The following is a 26140-nucleotide window of genomic DNA, read 5'->3' on the forward strand; positions in this document are numbered from 1 at the left end:
AACCAGTCGCTTCGCCCCACGTCAGTGCCCCTCTTCTCTCTCTGTCTTTACCTGGCAGTGTCAGATCTGGGAGAAATTAAACTTACTCGGGCTCAGTTTGCATCAGAGTGAAAGTAGTCTTTTATTAGAGTAAAAGCAGTACAACAGAGCTTACCTTCTTCGGCTCTGGGAATCTCTGCCCTGTTGGAGCTTGGGATGGTGTAGTTGGGAGGGATTACTCTGTGTGCTACACGACTAGCTGCTGAGACAGGCAGTAGGTTAGTTGGGCATTTTATTTGACCTAATGCTGTGATTAGGTGGTTGTTGGGTAAGAAGTACCCTCTCTAGTCTTACCTTTCCTCTTGCATAGAAGTAGCAGCCCCTGTTTTTGTGCCAGATACCTTTTACTTAGTGTAGTGTACACATCGTTTCAAAAAAGTTTCTAATAGTGTGTAGCAGTGGTACCCAAACCTTCTATATGACGGGCTTTGTAATGCTAGTAGAGCAGTCCAGTTGACTACATGCACACTGTAGTTTTACTCTGCGAAATAAATGCCTTGTCACCACTTAGTGTATGCCTGTGTTTTTCACATGTTTAGACATCTTTGGAAAAGTGTTTCCAGGGCCTAATGGCATTTAAGCTTAATGGTTTTAAATTAACTCTGATATGAAACTGCTTATCTATTGGTGCTGCAATACTGTATAACAGTCTACTTAAACTGACAGGAGTGAAATACGGCAAGGTGGTGCTCGTTCTTAAATTACCATCTGAAAGGGAGAGGAGAAATGAGAACTCGCTCTCATTTCTGTACTGGCAAAACATGGTGAAACTATTCTAAAAAACAGAATCAATGAGTGTGTGGAGAATTTACTAATGAGAAAGCAATGAAAGTATTGTAAGGAGAAGTTCTTCCATAAAAATCTCTTAGAACATGTGCATAGAGATCATCTTGTTGATGTGGGTTTCTAGGTTTTCTTAGATACACAAAATAGAATTCCTCAAAAAAAGCTGACAGAGAAATTTAAGCTGTTGTGGAATAAGGCAAAAAAGATCTTGGGATTTAAATGCTTTAAAAAAAAAAAAAGCCATGACAAAAGGAAAGTGAAGGGTAAGAAAAAAGATCAGTAATCATGATGGATGGACGTTACCAGAAGGATCTCGTAAGAACTTGTGTTCTCATTGCATCATCTCAGAGGAATGAGAGCTCAGAGTTATAACAGATTAATGGAATAATCATCTCAGTACTCAAGTTACAGTCAAAAAGGCAAATGGAATATAAGGAATATCTGTAGAAGCAAATGGGAATAAAATTGCATTATTTTATCACTCTAGAAATCTGCACTGTTCCTTATCTTGATGAAGGCCTATCAGTCTGAAAATGATTCGCAGAAGAGGAATAAGAGTGGTCAGAGGCAGACGGTAGCTACAGTACAATAAAAATGAATCAGTTTGACTCCTCAGTTTGGGAAAGGGCTGAGTCAGGAGATATCAATAAAGTACAGGCAGTAAGGGTGAGTCACTAAAACTGAAAATTGCTAGGGAGTGGTTATTTAAAAAATATAAATGTATGTTCAGAAATAAAAATTAGTAGGTGATAGTTGTTTTACAGCCCCTAAACACAGTGATCTACAGTCAGCTCCTGATAGTCTTTTGGCTTCTGGGAAAGGTGTTAGAGCATACACTGTTTGTTTTTTCTGCCCCTTTTTCTTCTGCTGGACGCAAGCACCTTTAACTCCTTCCTATTAATCTGTATGGGGAGGAACTGCTTATATAAATGTTGCATGTACACACATGCTTCCTTTAATGCAGGACAACCTCCTTTCCCTGTGAACCCCAATCTTATGCTGATAGGCTTAATAGGTTCCCTTCTCTTTATCTCCTGGTTTGTCTTCCCTCCGATCTCCCCATTCCCTCAAGTGTTTGCCCAGAAGTCTTTTGGAGCTTGTGGAGCTTCTTTTAAAATAGAGCTCTCTGTTCATTAGAAGAGTTTTTCTGCTCTCGGAAAGAACTGATGGTCTTTATGATTTGAGGAATTATGAAGGGCACATTCAGGGCTACTCAACAGTCAAAGTAATTGTGACTTCCTGTTTGCCCTAGTACGTTTCCTTGCTTATTTTATTTCCCAAATCCTGCTTCTCTGAGCAGGTGGGTGAGATTACCCTGAAGATGGAAGATGGCTGTTTCAATTTAGCAATTAAAGATCAGTTGACATGTAGTTTGCAAGATCGATTACGATTGTGAGAAAGTTGCAATCTGTTACCTCTTTCTAAATTGAGACCTTTTTAAAGCTTTGTGACATCTCCAGCAGGAAGACAGGGATTTGGAACTAGATGATCTATAAGGTCCTTTCCAACCCAAAGCATTCTAGGATTCTATGACAGTATTGCTGGAGTTAGGAATTTATCTAGAATAGCGAAGGCTACAAAGAAAGATTTGAACATACCCTCAGAGATACACATTTTTAGAGAAGCATCATAATTTGGTCATCACTGTGGAGAGGAGGTGCTCTACAGTCTTTAATTAAAATATTTTGCCCATGTTCTTGCTAGTTTACTACTATTAAACTTCCTGTAATTGAAAATTACACAAATATGTGCAAAGACGTCAGTTTGTTTCTTATCGTAAGAAGCAGTTGACCAAATCTGCCCCTTTCTCAGTATGGATCTGCACAACAAATCTTTGTCAACAAGAAAGAAAAACTGTAACAGATGGACTGTGGATTAATCCAAACATTAGAACAACCTGAGATGAAGTAATCAACATCAAGTCGTCTTAATAACTGGTTATACTCTTTTTCCCTGAGATTTACCGTGAGCTCCCAAGGCAGTTGGGTTCGTTTCTGATGATTGAAGAAACCCTAAAGAAACTTGCGTTAAACACAGGATGTTTTTATCGGTCTGGCGTGCCAAAAAGATGGGCAGGAGATTCATGAACAGGGTATGGAAGACCAGGCAGTTTCATCTGCACAGATTGGTAGGTTGTCTGAGGTGTAGTATGAGTAATAATGTAGCGATCTTTTATAGTCAATATTTATAATAAAATGTATCATTATAGAATAATTGTGCTGGGGTGTTTACTTATAAGATACTTTCAGTGGTAAAATACCTACTTTTTGTTGACTGTATAAGTCAAACTTGATTAAGGGCTATTCTTTCAGTCCTGTCTCTCAACTGAAAGCTAAGATGGGCTAAAGACGCTTTTCAAATGCTCCAGGGGTTTTGTTGTTATTGTTTTAAAAGGGTAATTGAGAAATGACTGCTGTTTGCATATGCAAACAGTTGTTGTTGCTGTGCATCTTTAATTTCAAGGTAGGCATGCTGCTTGTAAAGGTATGCCCAGGAAAACTTTATCTTTGAGATGAAAATAGGGCATTGTCGTGTTTTAACTTGTCCTAGCAAGCTGATAATAAGAATTGGCTCCGGTACAAAGTCAGAGGAACTATGTTCCAAGTATTTGATGTTAATTTTTAAATTCAGTAACCACTGTGATTACTATATCTTGTTAATTGGCTACAGAACAAATAATGTTACTTGGCATCCACTACAAATGGAGATGTGTCTTGCAGTAAATTTATTAAGCTGTATAAAGGTATGGGTACTGACATAGAAATGTTAATTAATCATGTGCTGGTTTGGTTTGTCTTTTTTCTTTTTTAGGGTGGGTGTGTTTTGTTTTGTTTTGTTTTTTCTTCTAATCTGCAGTCTCAATTCTTGCCTCAGTAAATAGGGGTTTTTTTTGGTTTGCTGTGGTGTTTGGTTTTGGTGTGGTGGTTTGGGTTTTTTTTTGGGGGTGTGTGTGTGTTTGGGGCTGTTTCGGTATTTTTTTTTTGCGTTTTTTTGGGGGGGAGGACGTGGGGAGAGTGTGGGATTGTTTTTTGTTTTTCTTTTTTTTTTTTTTTAAATGTTGTGCCCATCAGTTCAATATCCAGAATAAGAAAAAGGGATGATGGAACCTCTTGACTCCCTTTAGGACTTCCTGAAATTCCCTGCTGAGCCTCCCCATTCTCCCTTCTGACCCCGGGCAGTCATTCACAGGTGCAATTTCGTCTACTGCCCCTGTATTGATGATTCTTACATTGTCTCTTTTGTCTGGATACTTCTTTTTCTGTCCAAATAGCACTTTCTCTTATATCTACTGCAGGTGTTTGACCTGTTGAAATGCTCTTTGACCAAAACAAGCTCTTGTCTTTACTCCCATCCACAGTTTTTTCAACTGTACAAGTGACCATTCTTCTAGTCTGGACTCCTTTGCATTATCCTGATGTTGCACCATCTCTGCCTTTATACCATGCCTTTACCCTCAGGTTGCTTTGGAACTTGCAAAAATCAGGATTAGTCTCATCACCACAGTACAGACGCCTTCTACAAATAACTGCAACTGTATCTTCCTTAGGCATCAGCAAATCTTGCTCAGTATCAGTAAGATCCATATGGAGTGTAGGTGACACAGATTGCTGTCTTTATCACCCGCGGGATTGCATAACCTCTTCCTGAAGTACTTTTCTGGATTTGTCTCCATCGAAATGAAATCATCATAGCTTCACTTTCAGAATTTTTTTTTTTTTCTTGTTGTTCATACGAGCCTTTCCTGAAGTGCTAATTTCTAAAGTCTCTTTGTAAGTGATGCCGGAGTTGATGTTGGCTGGGTGGGAATCATCCTTGAAAGAAACTGTCTTAAAAAAGAGCAAACCTGTCTTATCTTCAGACAGACTGATACAACAGCAAAAAAAAAAAGGTACTTTGTACATTTGTTCTCCATGTGTTGTGATGTTTCCTTTCAGAATTTTAAACAATACTCTCCCATGTGACTCCCAGTTTGGAGTCTGTGTTCATGGACATATGAAGAAACACATAAAAAATACTTTCACTTTGACTCTGAGTCTTTTTATAAAGACTCAGAATTCAAAGCGTGTAATTTGTAGTTTGTTGCAACCATCTTCAATCATAGCCAGGGATTAAGAAATGTCTCCAGTAATAAATTTATAGGCATTTTTTCAACTAGGTATTTTCTCTGAGTCTGGAAAACACAGAGCTCAGGTAGGGCTGCAATCTTCCCATGAAAAGAATTCACATTATAAAAAGCTTGTCCATTTCAAAGGATCATTGCATCTACTATGTCTCAGGCATTTCTTTACCTCCATTATCTATCTTATGAACATAGCTTTGAAGACACTGCACAAGGCAGACGGAGTTTCATATGACTTACACTGATAAGCCATTGTATTTTATGAATATTAATAAAGCCTGTCTGAAAGATGTACTCAGAATATTTGTATGTGATACATTATTGAGCTGCACGAGTGAATAGAAGTAAATGGTGCATTGATTTATTACACAGCTTTAAATTAATGTACTTATTATTTCTGCTTGTAATGTAAGCTGTCAGGAAAAATTTGTTACATGGAATAGGATAGCTGTCAGGAAAAATTTGTTAAGAAGATGATTATATTGCACCAAAAAAAGTATATAGAGGAACTTGGTTACCCCCACTGGTGGATTTGTAGACTTGTGGTGTTGTAAGTTGTGGCAGTGCTGTAAGGAACTTTTCTGCCTTTGTTCATCATATGGAGAGTTTTTTTCCTTTTTGAAAATGTTTGCCCTGGTGTCATAATGATGAGTATTAGAGCATTTTGTACAGATATATACCACAAACAGTTTTGATAACTTTGTATTGGATTTCCAGAGGCAAGCCTGTACTGAAAGCCTTGACACTTGCCTGGTTTCCTAAGTAATCTCTGTGATGCAAGCTGAAGGATTTTTTCAAAAAATAGTTGGCTGTAAAAAAATAGAATGGTGAATCCTGTAAGGTAGCTTGAATTCCATATCATCTTTTACATCATTACTGTGTGAATTCTTTTTTGCTGTGAAGAGAGCAGCGACCGTGTACATCTATAGCAGTAATGCTCTTGTGATTTGCATCGAAAATCAAAGTAATGCTACTGAAAATTTATTAATGCATAATAAGAACTTTTCATTTTTTGCCAATTCTTGTACTCTGAGAAATAATGCTGGGTCACAAATATGTACATTTATTGTTTTCATGTTATGCTTACGGTAGTCACAGAATTTTGGAAATGGGTGTTATGATTGTGACATGGAATAAGAACAAGGGAGTGTTGACTCTTAGTGTTTAATCTTGCTATCTCTAATCTTCTTGCTGACTGAAACCCCCCCCCCCAGCAAAACAACCCCTCTAGACATCCATTGATACGCAACACAAAATGACTGTTTTGTGGCACAATGATATCTTCCCTCTGTAGTGCTCTATGCAGTAAGGAGCTGGGGGGGAGGGGGAAGAAGAAGAAATCAGCAAACGCTTCTTTCTTGAATATTTTTTTCTGAATGTGTTGTTAAGGTCTTTTTGTTCTGTAAAACATTTTCACAAAGACAGAATCAGAGAGCAAGTGCAATTATACTGCAAGCTCCGTTTTATTCGGTTCAGGTTTATAATTTATGCAAGCAAGGAAATGAAAAGATGCTATTGGATCTTACTATAGGCAGTGATTGAAACTTGGTTATTTTTGATCCATGCTTTCTCCACCCAGTAGCTGTTATCATGCACCACCATCCTCATAGCTGTGAATTTATAACATTGTACTGTACCTGCTACCCGGTTTCTCTTAAATATCTGTTGTCAGCTAGGAAGAGAAAACAAGCATTCAGTCCTGTGGCTTCTGAAAAGGGAAAAACAAGAAAAATATTTGCTTGCTTTTTTTTTTTAATTGCTCAAGATTATTCTCATCGTTGTAATCACAGGTAGAGAAGGGATGTAGGGGGTGGAAAAGCTTGGAAGAAAAATAGCATCAGCTATCAAGAATTTTGTTTTCCTGGTTTGTAAATGATGCTGCTGTAATTCTATCTGCATTTTTTTTTTTTCCTGCTCATTCACCACTCAGCAGCTGGTAGGGAAGTAAGACTGCCTGGCAACCACCTGCAGAGCTGCAGAGATGAATTACATTTTCGGAAATAACACACTCCTCTATTCTCGCGCCAATCGAGGCAACACTAGCTCAAGCCACAGTTCTGTAGGCCCAAAGCACAAGCAGTGGGCAAAGAAAGGCTCCACAGATGAGTTACGGAGTGAGCCTTCCCGTTGGCAGCAGATAGTTGCATTTTTCACTCGGAGACACGGTTTCATTGACTGCATTTCTGTTGCTGCCAGCTCCACCCAGGTAATATGCCACTTGTTGAAATTATTGTGTCTGCATGTTTTCTGGTTACTTACTAGTCAGAAATAGCGATCTGTTTATATACGCATGCTTTCATATAATCCCTGATTTATAAATGCTGTTTTCTGTCTGCTTCCATTATTGTATTTTACAGAGCTCTCTGTGATTTTTAGCATTAACGCATGAAAATGAAAGCACTTCAATGAGATCTGATTTTTTTATAAGTTATTTTGCAAGTGGTGAGCCTTCAACAAGTTTAGATATGAGATATTTTAATGAAATACTGAAAAATGTAGTTTGCATTCTACTGCCTAGCCTTGGAGGGGAATAACGTAGTTAAGAAATACCAATTTCATAGCTGTAGTGAGATGACAGTTCAAATAAAGACCATGCGTTTCCTGGTTAAGGAATTGCATTTAAAGGATTACATAATTTAAAGTCTTAATTATATGCAGCACAACAAATTCTAGCCTGTAACCATTTTCTGGGTTTTTTTGGCTGCTAATAATCCATAAATAAGGTGAGAAATACCTTCCTTATATACCGAATATATATTTCATATTGCAGTCTGTAAGAAAAACATGCCATTTTTCAACTTGACTGTCAATCTGCTCTAAGGGATGTTTTTAGTAATCATTGTTGAAAGTCGGGTAAAAGGAGGCAAGCCAAATCTCAAGTCTGTGGATGAGTTCTTAAGGCTGATAATTGAGAGAGGTATAAACTTGCTGGCATTAGTAGATGAGTATATCTTTGGAGAATGCTGAGATGTCAGCATTGTTTAAAAATGTGATACTAGATTTGTTTTGTTTAGCTAAATTCAGCCTTAATCAAGAATAATTGCTTTCTTGATGTTGTATAACCTGATGTACTTCAAGAACTTGTAAAAAAAAAAAAAGGAAAAATTTATTTCTCTCAGATACTGTAATATTATTAAGATATTTCATATCTGTTGGTAATTGTTTCAAAGATGTTAAATTGGCTCTTCCTCTGGAAGTCTGCTTGTTGCTGTTTTTTTGTTTGTGAATTTAGAGTAAACAACAAATAGGAGATCTTAGAAGGGGATTGTCATTTTCTTGCTGCAAATGTATGTCAATGTCGAAGCAGGATCCTGTAGTTTCTATAGTGGATCATTATACAACTCTTAAGTGTTGCATTAAGCAGATATAATAGCTTGTAAGTACTGTTATTTTTGTAAAGCCAAAATATACGGTATTAGCCTTTTAAATAAATACTATGGTTGCTTTTTGTTTTTTTAATGCTTGAACAAGTAATATCGGAACACATGAAACTTGCAGTTGGATTGACTAGTCAGGACTAGTAATTGGCCAATAAATAAAATATCAAGTAGCTTCTGCTTTGAGTATGGGTTGGACCAGATAAGGGTCCTGAGATCCCTTCAAACTGAAACTGTTTCTGGGAATATCTCAGTGTTTGTTCTATTTTTCTGCTATGAAAAAGATAGTTTACCTCTGTGAAAGCCTGCCAAATTTTTCTTGTAAGTCTGACAGTTCTTCCATTAAAAAGAGCTGCTTATACATGTTCATGGCCAGAAGGAGGGAAAAAACCATAAAATATTTTGAAGTGGTTTTAAAAAAACTTAATGAGCATATTCAGAAGTGATGCACTGAAAGCATAAGAGCTTATTGAAGCCTCTTCCTCTGGAAAGATGCTGTACTGTCCTCCTACCTTATCCACCCATTGCAGCTGTTCTAGCCTCAGGGAGGGAAAAAGACATTTAAAGATTGCTCATTGTGGTGCAATTTTGTTTTCCAGTTCTCTTCAGTTTTTGTTCTGTGATGTAGTATGCTGAAAATTCTTAATGACTTTTATTTGTTCATTTAAGATACATCCCTATCACTTGACTATAATGACATTTGCGGAGTCCACATAAATAATTAGATGGGATGTACTTCTCTAACCTTGTCTTTTGAAATTCTGCTTGTGATGATGGGTTTTATATATTCCTGATTTTGTGACATCGTGATTTTTAACATATACAAAATCAAACATGTTTTTTTAAAGTACTGGCATTCTGCTTCCCTTGTGAATCTGCCACATAGCACCCATTTTTAGCTGTCCCTTCAGTTGCTTGGCTTTGTGGGATGGTGTGGGATGGTGGTACTTGTTTAGTTCCCTCTGTTACTGGGGAAAGGGAAAAAACTCCTGGAGACTGGGCTGCATTCTTCTGTCCTTCTCTGGATTTGCAACAGGTCACCTCCTCCCCTGCAAGGTGGTGAGGGCTTTTGCTGAAGAAAGGACTTTGGATTTTGCGATAGGGTATTTCTTGAGTAGGGTGCCTTGTACCCCGAAGAGGCAGGGAAGCAGCTGGTGCTGGCGATGGTAGCGCTGCTTCTTGCTGTAGTTACTGCTTGGCTTATGCCCAAAAGAATGTGTGTCTGCACAAACCCATTGAGGCATGGAGAACTGGTCAGCAGTGAAAGGCTACTGTGCAAAGCCACAGCACCATGAAGACTAGCAATCTGTTTTCAGACATTAAAGGTGCCTACTTTACTATCACTGCCCCTTTTTAATGTTATTAAAAGATACAAATCACCCAGCTATCACAGGAAAAAGGCAGCAGTGGGAACAGATGGTACAAACCCAGTCAGTAAGTGGGCATTCTGACTCGTTGCTTCTGTCCTGCCCTAGCCAAGGTCTCCAGGGTGCTTTGCATGGAGCTTGAGAAGGTTGTAGTGATTTGTAAACTTTGTATTACTTTAAGAAGGAGTTCAGTGCTCAGACATTGCAGTCTGTCCATGGAGCAGCCGTACTTCCTGCTGGGTCAATACCCGTTCCATTGGCAGTAGAGAACTGCTGGAGAGGTAGCAGCGCCTTCCCACCCTGCTGACCACACCGCTCTCCTTTTCGAGTCCAGGGAAGCTGATTTAACACGCTCAGACATTTGAGGCCTTTAATTCTACATTTCTTCCTTCTGCATTCCCTGTGATGAGTAGTTAGTTACTCATTTAGAAGTATTAGGGAATTTGATTAGAAGCTGGTCAATCAATTTTTGTCAGCAAACTTATTAATTTCTTTAATAAAAGCCAAAGCTGTGGCATATAATGGAAGATAAGGATAAAAGCAAATGTACAACAAATTGATGCTATCACAAGGGTGAATAACTAAGCCATAAGCTTAGTAAATACGTGGTTATGCAAATAAAAAATACTGGGTAATTTGAGTTACTAGCCCAACTAAAGATAAGCATAATACATCAACAAAGATAACTGTATCCGGGGCAGTTCTTTCCCCCAAAGTCTTTCCAGAGCTCTGAGAAGCACCTGTTCCTGACAGGGAACACAGCTCTTATGTCTCAGGGCGCGTTGTAATTCTCCGTGGTGTTTGGCCCATGTTGTGCCACAAATTCAGAAACTGGGATTTATCTGAAACTGACATGGCATTGAACTGGTTCTAATGGCAGTGCATTTAGGCTATTCTTAGCATGTAACAGTGTAATACGCTTCTGGCATTTGATACTGAAAAATTGTTTAGCTCTTTGAATATGCTGTGCTAATTTATACTTCTATTTTTTAGAACATGTTTTAGGAAGGGGGGATGGGGAAGAGAGGAGGGCAGAAAACCCCTCCTAACTCCAGTGACGCATTTCAAAAACTAATTTTAAATTTCAGAGCTTATCAACTGCTGCTGTGAGTTGTTTGAGCCCAGTCATTTCTTGTCTTTCTATCTCTTCCTTTTAAGATCTTGATTATGCCAGCCATTGCATAACAGCAAGTTCTTTACTTCCAGGATTTGTTTTATTCAATACATTTTTTGGATTTAAAGAGGTGATACGGTAAAGAAGAAAAGAGTTACAGGAGTAACTGTAGGGAAGTTTATATGAGCACATAGAAGAACTGTTATCATTTTTAGATTTCTAATGCAGACTTTTCTGTGAATTTAAAGTGTAACCATACGTTGCCTGGAAATTGCTGCTAATATTGTGATAAACAAATGAAAAGGCAGTTTTAAATACTATTTGCTTTGGATGATTTTAACTATAAGAAAATACCTTCTGTAATTTAAACATGAGTTTTACTGTACTAAGTTTTCTTCTTAGTATTGGTTTTTTTAGCTATGTAATAACACACATTTGTAACAGTATGAATTTGTTTTATAAATGTTAGTTTAGCCATTGGTTGTGTATTCCGTAAGAGGGCATTATAGCAGAGATAATGGTATGAATTTATTCCGTAAGAGGAATGGATTAGTATGTGTTCTAATCAACAGACTAAGAAATAGGAAATTCTTGAGAGTTTAAACTCAAGCCTTAAGGGACTGTCTCTAACCTTTAGTTCATTTTGTAAGCAGTTTCTAACTGTGCACAGTGGAGATGGAAACTTCTCAAGGCTGTGAAGTTTGTTTGACATTTAAAAAAAATATACAGTTAAAAAAGCATATTAAAATCAATAAATGATAAGAATATATATCATGAATGGTGTAGTGTCGTGTAGACTGTGTTAGCATCAGGCTGGTTCCCTGCCGTAGCCAATTCTCTCTCCCCTTAGGAAGCCAAGCACAGGCCTGTGCAGTGCTGGGGTGTGCTGCTTCCCCCCAGCCCATGTGTGTGTGTGGCTGCAGCCTCGCCATGTGCGGGGTGGTGGCACCTCAGTTATCACCTGCCGCACGGCGCTGCTGATAAGAACCCGAGCGGTACCTGCAGGCGCTGCTGGCTGCCAGAGGGCTTTGGGTTCTACCCTCACCTGTTCTCTCACAGCTGTTCTGTGTCGTTCCGTGTTGAGAACAGAACTTCCTCGTATTTCTGTTCCGTTGTATCTCAAGGAAATTACTTTTTCCAGAATGAGTCAGAAATCTGGTAAGCAAAGGAGAAGGAGACACAGAATGTTTTGCTTTTGGAGTACTACTGCTACTGCAGGGGCTTTATGTCTACGTTGCGCCCAAGACTCTGAACCTTCAGGCAAGGCAGGCTCTGGATCCCCTCTAAATCCATTGTCTTCAGCTAATAACTCAGGTGGACTAACAGGGTCTTGCTGCATGAAGCCAAATACATGGAAGCCTGTGAAAGAGGTAGGATTCTTTAGGTCTCTTATATAACTTCACTAATTTATTTTATATTGTGATAGTTGCCCTCTCAGTTGAGGCTTGTATTGATTGACAAAGTGTTTTGAAAGTCAAATACAGGCCAGTCTGTCTTTCACCAGCTGTCAGCTTACTAACCAGCTCTAGCACAGCTTCCGTGGTATAGCATTTCTGTTTTGCTGCCAAAGACGCTGTATATGTTTCAGTTAATACAATTATTAAGTAAATGAATGTCTGACAACCACTGGATCTGAAGTGAACACCGTCTTCTTCCTGTTCTTCTATTTTGGTCTACAACATCAAGAGCACTCTCATGATTAAGGATGTGCAGGATGTTCCTTTTAGTTTGAAGAAGCTAATGCAACAGAACCATTTTAGATGTTTTTTAAAAAAGTGACTTTGTTTTTTTAGAATGATCTGCATCCATGTTTGAGGGCTGACATGATATCATGTGTTACGCAACTTTAAGAGACTTGTAGTGTATACCCAGCTCAGAGTCTTAGTAAACTTCGTGTCCACAGCCTTTCTGGGATTTATAGTACCTCAAGGAGACCAACAAGATAAATTGAAATCTTTATGTGTGCGCTAGCTATGCAGTATCTCTTCAGAAGAATTTGGTTCTCTTTTCTTGAACCTCTGTTGGTGCCAGTGCTTTCCCCTGTACTCCAAAACAGAGGAGGTACTTGTATTTGTCTTTACGAATAACAATTATTAAAATTTTTAGTGAATTGGGTATGCTCTTGAGCATTCTTGTTTAGTTTTTTTTTTTTTTGTTCTGAAGAGCATTTTCTTCAGTTTTCTGTATGAATGTTTGAATCATTTTATCTTTGTTAGAATTTTTTTTGAATTCTCAGAAGTGGTCAGTGGTCCTACCCCATGTAAACTACTCTGTTAAGTGAACTCATAGTCCCCAATAGGTAATTAGTATTTCTCTATTCCTTCCCTATCTTCGTCTGAGTTTCACAGTGTGATTTTTTTTTCTATTGTCGCATAATAACCAGTGATTCCTGTTTCATATATATTATTCTATGATCTCTTGAGACCAATTTTCTTTATTCTACTGATACATTTTGAGACCTGCATAGTATTGTATATTGTTGTTGCTTATGCTTTGACACTGATTCAGCCTCCCAGATATTTCTGTGCATGGAAGCAAATGTATTCTAGAGTTGTTGTAAAATGCCAGATGTTTGTATCTGTAGATCCCTTTATAAAAGATACCTTTGCAAGGGATGAACTCTTTATGACTAAGCCTACTGGTTTGGGCTGTTCACGCTACTTTTGCCATCACAGGTGCATGACAGTCTGAATGAAGAACATGTATTTCACTGCTCTTCCTGGGTGTGAGTTCAAACTGATCTTTGACACGCGACTTCAAGCACAAGCATATTGTGAAGCATTTCCAGCACAGTTCATGTTTTATGTTACTTTGGCAGATCCCTAAAAGACGAAAATGTCAGGAAAGCATCTGCCTTGTCTTGTGGTGCGTCCCATGTGCAATTGAAATGAAGTGCCCCATACCTATTTATTAGTATAACCACATCATTCACACTTCTTATCATGTAATGGCTCTGTAACAGACTGGTCCCAGTGGCTGCTTTTCTTTCTTGGGGAAGGATACTTCCTTTAATGCTGTTTCTAATACACCTTCCCAAATTTCATTCAAGTGAAGATTGCATAGTTCTAGATATGATTTCAGGAATGCTTAAGGATTTCTCCAGTAAGAAGGCAAGAGAAATCTTTCTAATCAGTTGGGACTGTTCCTGCAAAAAAAAATCTGTTTATTTCTTGATATACTTAGAAAGCTGTAGTATCTTTTGAACTGGACCTTTGTTTCCTTGGGATCATCACTGGCCATTTCAAGCGGTCATCTTTTGCTATTGGCTTGAGCTTTTCCAGGAACTGCTTGGACTCCAAGACAATAAGCCCAGTAGTGCATCCTGACTCTCAGAGCTGGGTACATTCTCTATACCTCATTCATGTTTTACAAACATTACCTACTGGAATCTGCTGCTAGAGAAGATGCTAATGTTAAAGTGAGGTCCTAATCTCCACCTGACCAACACAGCTCATTCTTCTGGTGCCTAAAACCACCCATTCCACACTGACACGCATTTAAGAATATCTATTGCACATTTTTCTTTGGGGAGGTGTGGGGTAGGAGGAGACAATTTTTTCAGGGCGCTATGATCCTCACATGTATCATGACCATATGGTGGTTTTATCCCTTAAAAAACTATAAGGGATCCTAAAACTTGTGCAGTTCTATCACTTGCTTTTTGAAAGAGTTAATGTTCCCTTCCATGTACCAGGTTTTTGTGCACACAAGGCTCAGTATCAAGAAAGCACTCTGAAGAACTGTAGTCAATAAGAGTAAGGACTACTTCTGTGTCTATCTCTTAAAATTTTAAAATAATCTTTGCCACCATCCAAAGCCCTTCTGGGCTTTTTTTTTCTCCCAGTTTGGTCTTCAGGGCGGCTCTGTGCTGTTTATTGCTATTCCATGTGACTTTGGTTGTCGGTATTGAATTTCATCTCGCTGCCTGTAACCCACTTCTCTAATATATCAGGCTTCCTCTGCAGCTTGGCTCTCTTGTGCATTTGCTGCTCTTCCATGGGTTTTTTTGTGTGTTTAGCTGCACATTAGGATTTAGTTGAGCTGACGTGTTCTCCAGACAGATTACAGACATTTATGACTCATTTTGTCTCTCTTGTAAGCTGATCTTGGCATTTATGAATTTTCAGTCTTTTGCTCCATTAAACTGTTTCCAGTGCATATTCTAGTCCTTTGTAGCAGTCTCTGATGTGAAATGATACATCTAAGCAATGACTTATATAAAAACAGATCACCTTATCCATAGTTTTCACAAATAAGAGGAAAGGATGAGGACAAAATAGTGCAAAATTTATTTTGACGCTGGTAAAATAGAAATGCTTGTTCATTTCTTTCATGTCCTTGTAGTCACCTTGAGAGTATTCATTCTTTTAGGGTTTTAAACTGTGTCTAAGTCAGTATTACTGGTTTTGGAGTCTAGTACCTATGTAGTTGTGTCAGTCTTCTAATATGATTTCAGATATTTTATGGGATGCAGGTATAGTACAGAGTTTTTCTTTCACTGTGGAATTTTCAGTTTCTTCTAACTGCATTGTGTAGTATTTACTGGAAACTGCTGTACCGTGGGAATGTTTTGGATGAGTGTTCTAGCCTCTCCTTTATTTTCTTTATCAGTGCTGCCTCATAGTGTTTATATTTGCTTATTTTAAAATGTTTCTCTTAGACTGATGCCTGTAGAAGTTGCTTGGGCAACCTGTATTATGTGCCTCCCAGGTAATAGCATTTGGTTTTCATAACAGAATAGGAAGCAGAGTAAAGATCGCTTGTGCTTCTGATGTACACTTCTACTTCAAAGGAAGTTTAATTTAGTAAGTAAATTGTAGTTGTTTTTCTTAGATAACTGACTGTATCACACTACACTGTGTGATGTAGCAGGTGAGAAGGGAGTCAGCTTTCCCTTTGGAGAAGAGAGAGGGAACTCTGGATTCTGTCTGTAGCATGTATAGTTTCCAGTCCAAAATCCTGGCCTGAAATGGGATCCTGATAAATTGGGGGTGTTCAGAAAATGCACTACAACTGTAGATTGTGTTCAGGAAGACCTGCTTTAAAATGAAAAACTTTGCAATATCTGCTTAGTACGTCCAAAGAAAGTCAGGAGATGATTTGATCACAGACTATAAATATACACAGATAGATTTCGGAAACTAGAAAGCTTGTTTATTTAGTAGAAAAAGGCATCTGTATTCCAAGTCGGAGAACTTAAGCTAGACAAATTTAGATAGAAAACTCAATTTTAAAGACTATTAATATAATGAGCATTTCAAAAGCTTAGTGGGACATGATGTAATTGCCAAACCAGGGTAATAAATTAGTATTTCCTATGTAAAAAGCATAATGACAAATAAAGTTTGTACTTGAAAATGTCAAAATACATCACAGAATCCCTGATTCAACATTTAATATAATGACTTTAAACTGCTGTTTGGAAGCTGTAAGCTGCTGGAAAATAGTTTATTTTTTAAAACTTATTACATCTCTTTACTACTACATTTAATTTTAATTTTAACTCTATCATTGTTGTTACTGTTTTTAAAAGATGAACACCATGGGGGAAAATTCTGTATACAGCTTGTTAGAATTTGAGCACATTAAACCTTATTACAGAGTAGCACTTGAGTACTTAGATGCTAAATCAAGTGGTATTCAAATCGACTGTGAAATACTACTGATCAAGACGATGATAGTGCAGACCTAAGTCTATATTCCCAGATATGTTTGGAATGCCAAAGTAGATGCCTATCTCTGAGCAAAAAAAACCAGCTAGGGCTGTCCCACCTTTGAGCTTGGAGTAGTTCCTATGACTCATTTTACTGTATTAAAAATAATAAAGTTCAGGTGCCAATAGATGAGAATTTAAATTAATGTGGTAAGAGGCACAGGTGATCAATAAGAGATGACATTTATTCAGGATTTCTTAAGGAACTTGTGTTTAATATGACTGAACTGTCTGTTATGTTGTGTGTGACCTTTTTGTTTAAATTGTCTGGGTATTCCTAGAATAAAAATTAAAAAAAAAAGGCAAATATGATGCCCTTTCTGAAAGGAGTTAAGCTGTACTCTCTGAGACTATAGTTGATCGGGTCTGACTTCCTTATTGTACAAACTTTGAGAAATTATTTATTATTAAAAAATAATTAACACATAGATGGCTAAACAGATATTTTGAAGAGAAATCAGCTTGTCTTTTAAAGGGAAAATGAGGACTTGCAGATCCTCCAGACTTCTTTGAAAACAGAGAACACTTAGATAGAAATCTACATGGCAACATGTGGTCATCAGAAGGTCATTATAATAACAGAAGTCTTTGAAAATAATGGTACTTGGATCAAAGGCTGTTAAAATTACTGGTGCCATGAGATAAAAGGGAAGGGTGTTTTGTAGATTTTCAATTGATTAAAACAGGTCCCTTCAACTGGGACTGGATTCCCAGAAGGTCATATTCATGAATGATCGGGGTGAGGGTGCTGAGGGACAGGAAGAACCTGTGAGACAGATGTATGAGATTGATTTTATTTATTTTTTTTTAAATTTTTTAAAAAATATTTTTATTTTCAGGTTAATTAAACTAGCCGCTGAGAATAGCAGACAAAGGTGAATGGGCACAAAAATAGCTGATGACATCCATTGTACAGTAATGAATGAGCAACAGAGTTAGAAGAAGAATCCTGTGGGTGTACATATACTGATACACTACAAATGAAGTATTTCTATTCCAGAAAGAGATTTTGGGGTTGTCACTGATAGTTCTCTGAAAACGTTACCGTAGTACTCTGCAGGAGTGAAAAGGGTAAATGAAATTTCAGGTATTACTAAAGAAGTAGAGAATAACACAGGACGTGACACTGAGTATATTTCTTGTGTATCTGTATTTTTAATTTTGTGGTGGGTTCTGTTTCCCTTGTCTTAGGAGGTAGCATAAGTAAAAAGGAAAATGGTAGTAAAGCATTCAGAGGAATAATCTAGTTATCTATAGGGACAGTTAATTTAAAAATAAACAAAAGACATCTGAAGGAGAATATGATAGAGACTTACAAAATAAAAACTGAAATTAAGAAGGTTCTCAATTAGAAATGGTTTAATGGTTCTCTAATTCTAAATCTGTCACAAACGTCCTGTAAAAATTCTGCTAAAATTGTGAAGGTCAATGCCACAAAATGCTGTGGAGAAGAGAAGGTTTAAAAAGATAATGATTTCAAAATGGAGTTAAATAATCTGCAAAGGGCAGACGGCAGTCAGCTTTTACAGATTGTGGATCAGGAAGACCTTCCCTGTCAGGTTCTGAGATAGACATATGCCCAGTAATTTTCCCAGAAAACTAACTTCTACTTGCTCATCTATCAGGTGTTGCTGTTAGTAAGATTCTTCACCATTTGGGCCTTTTGCTCTCATCCAGTGTGGCAGATTTTACTGTTTCTATGGACTGTGCTTTTTTTAATGGAGAGGGACATGAAATACAGAATAATTTATCTGTGGCTGTAGCACATTGTGTTATTTGATGTTTCTGAATAAATTACACTAGGAAAAAAAAAAACCACCTGGATAAATCTGTAGAGGATGTTTTGAAGCTTGGCACTAATGTGAGTTAAATGCAGGGAATCAAATCTCAGTTTCTGGCCTTTGTGTGTCATTCGGTGATCATGATCAGCTGACCTAGAAAACTCCCAGTCTCTTAAGAAAATACCATCTGATAGACTCATCCCTTGAGTGATGCATCAGTCATGAGATGATCAGAGTGGCAGGAATTAATCTTGAAAGGTATCTGGGTAACATAACTCATATAAAAGACACATTTTGTTTTCTGGTTCTTGAAATGTAAAGCAATTAAATAGTTATCTATTTATAGCATTGCCACGTAATGCTTTGGTTTTGCATATTCATTAGTCCACTTTCTTCTTTTGTAGCTCTTAGTGTTAATTTTTTATTTGTTTCAGCCCTGTTTCTCTACCTGCTCATTTTCACTTGAGTTACGTTACTCAAGCTTTATAAATTTTTATCCTTCAACTTCAGCAACCATAATCAGATGAGGTAGAGCGTACTGTAAAATATCATTTTCTACTGATGTTTTTTTCTTGCTGGAAAAGAAAAATGCTGGGATGTCTGCCAAGCTGGTACCCCACTTCTAGCAATATCCAGGGCGAGGCTTAGGGAAGAGTATAACCCCAGGACAAATAGGTGTGATGCTTCCTCCGAGGGCTTTCAGAGCTTTCTGCCTGTTCCAGTTTAGGGATTCCAAGAGCTGGAGATGACTTGTGTGTTTAATAACCCTGAATCCATGAATTTTCATGGACTTGGCCAGCCTTCTTGTAGTGGCAAGGATTCAACAGTGGAAGAACAGCTTCTGCTTGTTTGTAGCCTAATGAGAGGAGGAGAGTCGGGGTTATGGCACCTGTTGTGCATTTTGTTCAAAGATTTTTAATGCAAAACAGCATTGGAAACAGACTTCAAGTGGTTTTTAAAGGAAATATCTTTCTCTTGGACTGAAGACTCACACTCGTCTTTTCTGTTCCATTGTTGGCCCTTTTTGGCTTTAGTTCATTTCCTCACGCAGGTTGGGCATGAGGCCAGGGCTGTGGGCACCATCTGTGCAAGGAGCAGCTTGGGCACAGGCCTCAGAAGTGGAGATTTGAACCTCACGGGTCAAACTCAGCCTGAAACCCAGAACTTCACCCATGGCCTGACCACCTATTATAGAACTGTGGCTAAAGGTACATTTAGCTCAGTATCTTGTTCTGAGGGCATAAGAATGAAGAAGGTCTTTTTTTGAGTAATTGTGGTAAGGAGGTAAATAAATAAATAACCTTCCTTCTTTTTTCCTTTAAACTGTGTAGATCCAGGGGTTTTATTGATGTCTACTAGCTTCTCATTGTTCAAGAGCTTGAATCTTTAGTAAAATTGCGTTGTGGAGTGTTGAAACGAAATTGTGACATTTTCTTTAAATAATTTGTAATCTTGGAGCGTCTGATGAATCCTGTTTTGCTTTTCCTGAATCGTAAATTCAGAAGTCAGAACGCTTGTCTTAGCCCTTTCTACAGATTTTTCTGTAATGAAGAATTTCATATATTTGTATCCTGAAGACTTCAAACATTTTATTGTAGATCAGGCATTTTAGTTACCTGAACTAAATGGAAATTGGAAGAAATGACTGTGTAAACTAGTATCCTGTCAAGATTAGACCAAAAAAATCAATGGAATTGAAGTCATAACACAAGAAAAGTCTACATTTTTTCCTGTATTTTAAAGCATTCTGAGAAACTTTACTACTTCTTGTAGCATTTATTGATAACTCACTTTTTTATGGTCAGAATATTTAATATTTCTTTTATCCAGAGTAAATGAAGTAAGGATGTGCCACACAGACTGTGGCTGATAAACATTTTGGTCAGTGTGATACCGACACAAAATGCTGGCTTAATGTGATCCCAGGTTTTCCCTGGCACTGGTACAGAATAGTGAGTCTTGTGCTTTAGGTCTGGCTTCTGCAGAGCCATGTGGTTGTCACTGCAGCGTCATCTCCCAGAGGAGGTTTGCGCCTGGTCTCAGGGCTGAACGTCATCCTCTGGCTCCTGGATCTTTGTCCTGAGCAGGTGAGTCCTCGTGGAAATTGCAGGGAACTATGGAAATGACTTCTGCACTCATTTTGGATACATGAGGGCTTAGTTAGCTCCACTTTAGTTCCAGCAATAGCTGACTTGGCCTCGTTCCAGTTTATGAGACGGACAGGCTGGTTTTGTGAGGAACCCAGAATGACTGGCTCCGGTTTCCTGCTCTGCTTGAGAGGTGAAGCAGCTTCTGCATTAGCCAGGTATGGATGCACCATAGTTGTGTGTGTTCAGCATTGGTAAAAATAAATTGATCAAATCTGACTTGTGTTTCTACGGTGCGATTAACCCGAAATCCAGATAAAATGCCTATGGATAGTTACGGACCATAAGTCAGTTTATCTGTAAACCTTGTTTTTAAAACCACCTTGCTTTTAGTCAATGCTGTAAAATTAAAATTATACATAAATGTTTGTTTTTTCCATTGCAAGGTTACATAAGGCTATGTTGTTTCCTGAGTTATGCTGAAAAGTGCTAGGATCTTTACAAATTGTTAGCACACAGCATGGTAAGGGAAAAAAAAGAGTCATACTTGTGAAATAGTAAGGGAAAAAAAAGAGTCATACTTGTGAAGTGAAAGTTTGCTCAAGTAATTCTAGGCAGTAAACCTGTTATAACTTTTATAGTATTTTAATTTGCTGACAACAGTGAGTGTTTGACAATGCATAAAAGATGCTTAATTTGTTGAAACGTTGCAGGGCTCCTATGACTCATTCTAGAGCCTGGGTGTGTTGTATAATGGTACTTATTTTGAGATTGTATTATAGCTGCATGTTGTCATGGAAGCGAGTCTGTGGAGCTTCCAGTGTTTCCATGGTGTAAGAATGAGTAAAATCAGATGAGGCACCTAGCTAGTAATTGCATGGTAAAGATTTTAGCCTTAGCTCTGAGCAATGAAAAGGCAAAGCATCTGGGTAGCCATATAAAGCAATCAGAACTGTACTGAAAGTAATAGTGTATGTTTGGGAAGAATTCAGCACATGTAAAGAAAGATAATATGCCAATAGCACTTATGTGTGTGAAGCCTTTTGTAAATGAAATAGTGTAAAGCCACTTTAGTGTAAAGCCACTTCATGTGTAAATAAGGTCATTAGTTTTCCAAAATTTTCTGACATTTACATGCTGAAAAAGCTTATTGGTTTTAATGAATGGATTGATATAGGTGGCTTTTCTAGTGTGGTTTTGTTTGCTGTTCATTATTGTGAAGCAAATGACTTTCTGCTCATGCTCAGTGTTTTAGGGCAAAATTGTTCATTTTTATAAAGAGATTTTTGGACAGATAACAATAAATTGCTCACAGAATAATATAATTGCTAATAAAATAAGAAATACTCATCTTAAAATGGAAAGCTCTAGCTTGGATTCACTGACTTTCTTCAGCTCACTTCATTACTCCTTCAGTACTTCCAGGGTGATGGGGTGTTATAAGTAAGTGAATCTGAATATTTCTTATGCTAAAGGAAAAACAGATTATGCTTTAGGTAAGATGAGGTTAAAGTGTATCACTTTCGTGTTTTATGAATACTGCTTCTTACAGATTTACTCAAAAAATAAAAATCCCCAACCAAAAAAGTTTTGGAGCAGAGCAGTGGGATAGCTTGCAGAGTTAACTGATGCATTTCTAGTGTTGAGAGATCACTTCCTACTATCGGAGATAGACAGAGAGGTCATCTTTGCTATTTGAATGAATTATAAAGAACAAAATGACCATGAGGAGGATTTAATTATTCCCTGAATAACTCGGGATTGATTGGAAATTATGTGTTTTGAGAGTTTATAAGAAGTGTACTATCTATTAAAGCATGTAAACAGTAACCGACTCTTATTGGCGTATTTTGATTTAATAGCATTCTCAGGAGTGAACAAAGTCTGTCACATATCAGTTTCATACCACAGCATGCCCTTTCTGCTGTGAATTTCAAAACTAAAATATTGACACCCTAGAGCTGCCATTATTTTTCTATAATAAAGTCTTACAACACATTTTCTCTTTGCCTGGTCTCTTTCTGATGCTGAAACCCTGGTTGGGCTTCTTTGTGGACTCTTTAGCATTATAATGAAATCTACTATTCTTAAGGCTGATGTTATTTAAATGAAGCTTTCCAGGCCGCGCTTTAAGTTGCAAATTAAATGCATTAAATTCGTTCTCAATGGCACTTATGAACCTAAATGAGGAGCCTTGTAATTCTGTTTTGAGCTTAGTGCTGGGTTGCTTGGTGAATACAGATGACTAACCTGCTGCATAGGGTTCAGAGCTAGATATTCCATTTAGTCTTTGAAAAACAAAAGTCACAAATTACTTCTATTAAAACTGATATTAACGTTGTGTACCTTTTGTATATTTTGGATTTGGAATATGGCTGGGATTCATCTAAGCAATCCCTGAGAGATTAGGTAGGACAAATTAGTTTGAGGTAAGTACATCTTTATGCCAGACATAAGAAGTGGACAGTGGTGGTCTCCTTTGTATGAGAAATTTTCTGTGATATTAAGTCAAGTCTACAAGGGTCCATTTTTAGATCCTGACAGAGAAGAGGTTGGTTTTTGAGATTATTGTTCGTATTTGCATGAGGTTCTTAGCACCCAAAAGTGTTACTCGTCAACTGACCGCTGGATGCTGTGTAAGAGCCCCAGGGATAGTTTTGTAGTTCCAGGTTCCTCATCTCTGCTTTGTTGGGTGTCCATTTGTCTCTTACACAAAGCTCTACTTTTGCTTCACAGTAGAACTTTATCCCACAAACTCCTGGACAGTCTGTCTTATCCTATATTACTGCTTACTGTTATAGCATTCTTTTTTTTCTTCACTAAAAAATGCTTACTGGGCCTCAGTGAGTAAGAGTCTTTCTGTCACTGCCTCTGCTGCTTTACTTCTGCTTGGCTAATCATGGTGCAAATTGTTCCTCACTAGATTGTTTTTGTAGATGAAGATTGCAATAAAGAATTGACAGTAAATAAATTGCTTATTTGTCTCTAAATCGGTTCAGATCATCGTCACCATCTGTGATTTTACTGATATTCTGCTGTCACTGCTTTTCCTTTTCAAAGCTATTTATTTATGTTTTAAGTTCAGAGTTTTAAGTTCATGTGAGTTCATTGTAAAATGCTGTGGGGTTTGAGGAGGAAACTAGGTTAGAGAATCAATTTGTTGACTGAGTTGAAAAAAAACCCAAACAACCAAACCACCATAACCCCTACAGTTTAGTCATTTCTAGCATGCTAGCTCTGTGTCTTTAAAACAGAGTGCTTTCATAGATGTGATTTTTCAAAAGCCATGGTTTACTCTGAAAGAAGTGAGACCTAAAGTGAAGTCACAGGCCTTCAGACTAGCTCTTTTAATCTACAAGGGCTGGGTGCATAAAACTCTTCATTTCTGGGATCCAGAAAAAACTTTTGTATCTTTGTTACAGTACTTACCTGTAACTGATGGTACAGACAAGATGGCTTGTCTGTCCTCAAAATCTCTCAGGAAAACCATCATGTGCTGACATACCCATCTTCATGTAGACACACCCTGACAGGCTTCAGGCTCAGCAGCTTAGTTTCTGTGCTTTCTGTCCAAACTCTCCTTGGAGATACCTGGATAATATCCAGGTGTAGAGTTTTAGGTATTTTTATTCCTTCATTCTTAGGAGACCATGGGAATCAGTCTTCGCTCCATCATGGTAAGGAGCAGGGAGAACCCTTGAAGGAGTAGGGGAGTGTCAGAAACCCAAATCTGAAGCCAAAAGATCTTCATTCTTCTGTCAGTACGGAATGATAGGCTTAATTGCAACCACCCATGGGTTGAGCTCATCATAATCAAGCTTGTCAATTACCCTAGCCAATCTCTTTTAAGGTTTTGTTTGTGGTAATTCAATTTATTGTTGAAAACAGTATGGAGTATGCTGACTGGGATAGGAGAATCTGAACATCATCCCCACCCCCATGATGTGTACAAATGCAGTCACGAAGAATGAGTGGTTAGAAAGATGAAAAAGATGAAAAAGTGCATGTATTTTAAAGGTTTTTAGCCACTGTGTATGAAATAGTCAGATATGGTATCTGTATCAAAACTTGGAGAGGTACTGAACTAACATGCTGAGCAGGTTGGACAAGTGAGTTAGAGTTCATTGGGTGGAAAGTGCATATTTAAAGCGAAGTAATGGTCTGTTGATAAAAGAGAACCTTTCTTACATGAAAGAACTAACAAACCTGTAGAGAGGGAAAATCTTGAGTCATACTTGTATTAATGGTACTCTTTATAGTGGTTCTGCTTCCCATCCTCTGTGTTCATCACATTTTACCCTCTAGACTACCTTATCAATGATGGTGGTACTCACGCCTGGGTAGGATTGAATCTTGTGTCTTTGCAGTTCTCAAAATTCAGATACATGCAGCATATTAGCATGTCTGAATGTGTTATATGCTGTTGTGAGATATGAACATTGTTTGGAATTTCCAGTCAATACTTGAATGCTTATGTTCAGACAGTTCTACGTGTTTTTTGCTCTTGTGAAACTGGATAATGTTGTATTTCATTTCTGTGAAACTTTGTTTGGGCAGTAGGGAGATACTTGTGGTATGGTTTTTTTTCGAGATTCTCTTGATGCTACATTTTGTTTCAAGTCTTGGAGAAATATGCTCAGGAAAAATATGTTTATCTTAAACATATTGCTTAACAACTCGAATCACTGACTGTGGTACTAAAGACGTGCCCAGGCCACAGGATGACACTGATTTAGGGTAGGAATATGGCAGAGATGGTGCATCAGTGTTAGTGCTGGCTGTGTGCTCAGATTTAGATGCTCTGGACAGTGTACAGTTACTATGGGTTATGACTGAGGATGGATGGTAGTTGTGCTTTATTCTTACCACCGTCAGACCCTACCAAACAGCCTATAAGTCCCTGAAGATGTGTTTAGATGACTATTGGCTCTTGTGATTTTGATGAAGATGGATGCAAAGTTCTTAAAATAGCAGCCTTCACTGGTGAAATGTCCTGTGGCATTCTAGGATGTAGTTCAGAGAAAAGATACAGAACTACACTGCCAGACCTTAAATTATATATCCATCCCTAGCAAGAAAATATGCCATTTGTCTACAGCTTTGTCACTCTTTATTGAGTCAAAATTGTTTCTTCCTACCACTTACAAAGTTTTGTTCGCTTTGGAAGCGAACTTTCAAGAAGATGTAATGAATGTGGGCCTGTTTTCATCACTCAAGTCATATAAACTAAAGTTGCTGATTTTGTGGTATCTGCTTGAAGGCAACGGAAGGGGTGAAGTATAAAATTATTTTGGGAGGATTCTCCCAGCTGTTAGAATTGCTTTTTGAAGTAAAGTTGGTTATTGAAGCTTTGAAAAAGACCTTTGCAGTAGACAATGCTGGTCAAATATTAGTATGATTTTCCCTTTCCGTGGGTATTGCTGTTATCCAGCTATTGAATGGGTGTTATACAATATGGAAGAAAAGGATTCTTGAAGAAACACTACTTGTAAAAATATTCCTGGCTGCAAAGAAGTATGCACTGCGCATTCAATGTAGTAATTTAAAAGAATGAAATATTGATGATTCAGCTTTGTGTTAGCAACAAATTGTTGAGAGTTTATGTGTAATACGAAAGCACAACCTGATCCTGACCCCCCTCTGGTTATGAAAAATCACTTTGATCACTTGATATTAGAGTGGAGCAGTTCATGTTAGTAATTAATATGGTCTGCAGAGAGCACTTGAGAGTTCAGGCTTTCTGCAGTCAAAAGACG

At 37.8% G+C, this 26140-nt stretch overlaps 1 protein-coding gene across 15 annotated transcripts in view; it reads left to right on the forward strand.

Moving 5' to 3' along the window:
- The window catches only part of DLG1 (discs, large homolog 1 (Drosophila)), a 134751-nt gene that overhangs the window by 37249 nt on the left and 71362 nt on the right, over window positions 1–26140 (forward strand). For 3 of the 15 annotated variants that reach the window (XM_014945886.1, XM_014945885.1, XM_014945882.1), the window contains exon 1: window positions 6586–7151. The exons of 11 other annotated variants lie outside the window; for them this stretch is intronic. In XM_014945886.1, coding sequence (XP_014801372.1) covers window positions 6927–7151 — 225 coding nt within the window. In that variant the 5' untranslated portion in view covers window positions 6586–6926. Of the gene's footprint in view, window positions 1–6584; window positions 7152–26140 lie in introns of those variants that run through there. One more of the 15 variants, XM_014945884.1, reaches the window with a different exon arrangement.

The sequence above is a fragment of the Calidris pugnax genome, unplaced genomic scaffold, assembly GCF_001431845.1.
Source record: "Calidris pugnax isolate Ruff unplaced genomic scaffold, ASM143184v1 scaffold111, whole genome shotgun sequence".
Classification (NCBI taxonomy): domain Eukaryota; kingdom Metazoa; phylum Chordata; class Aves; order Charadriiformes; family Scolopacidae; genus Calidris; species Calidris pugnax.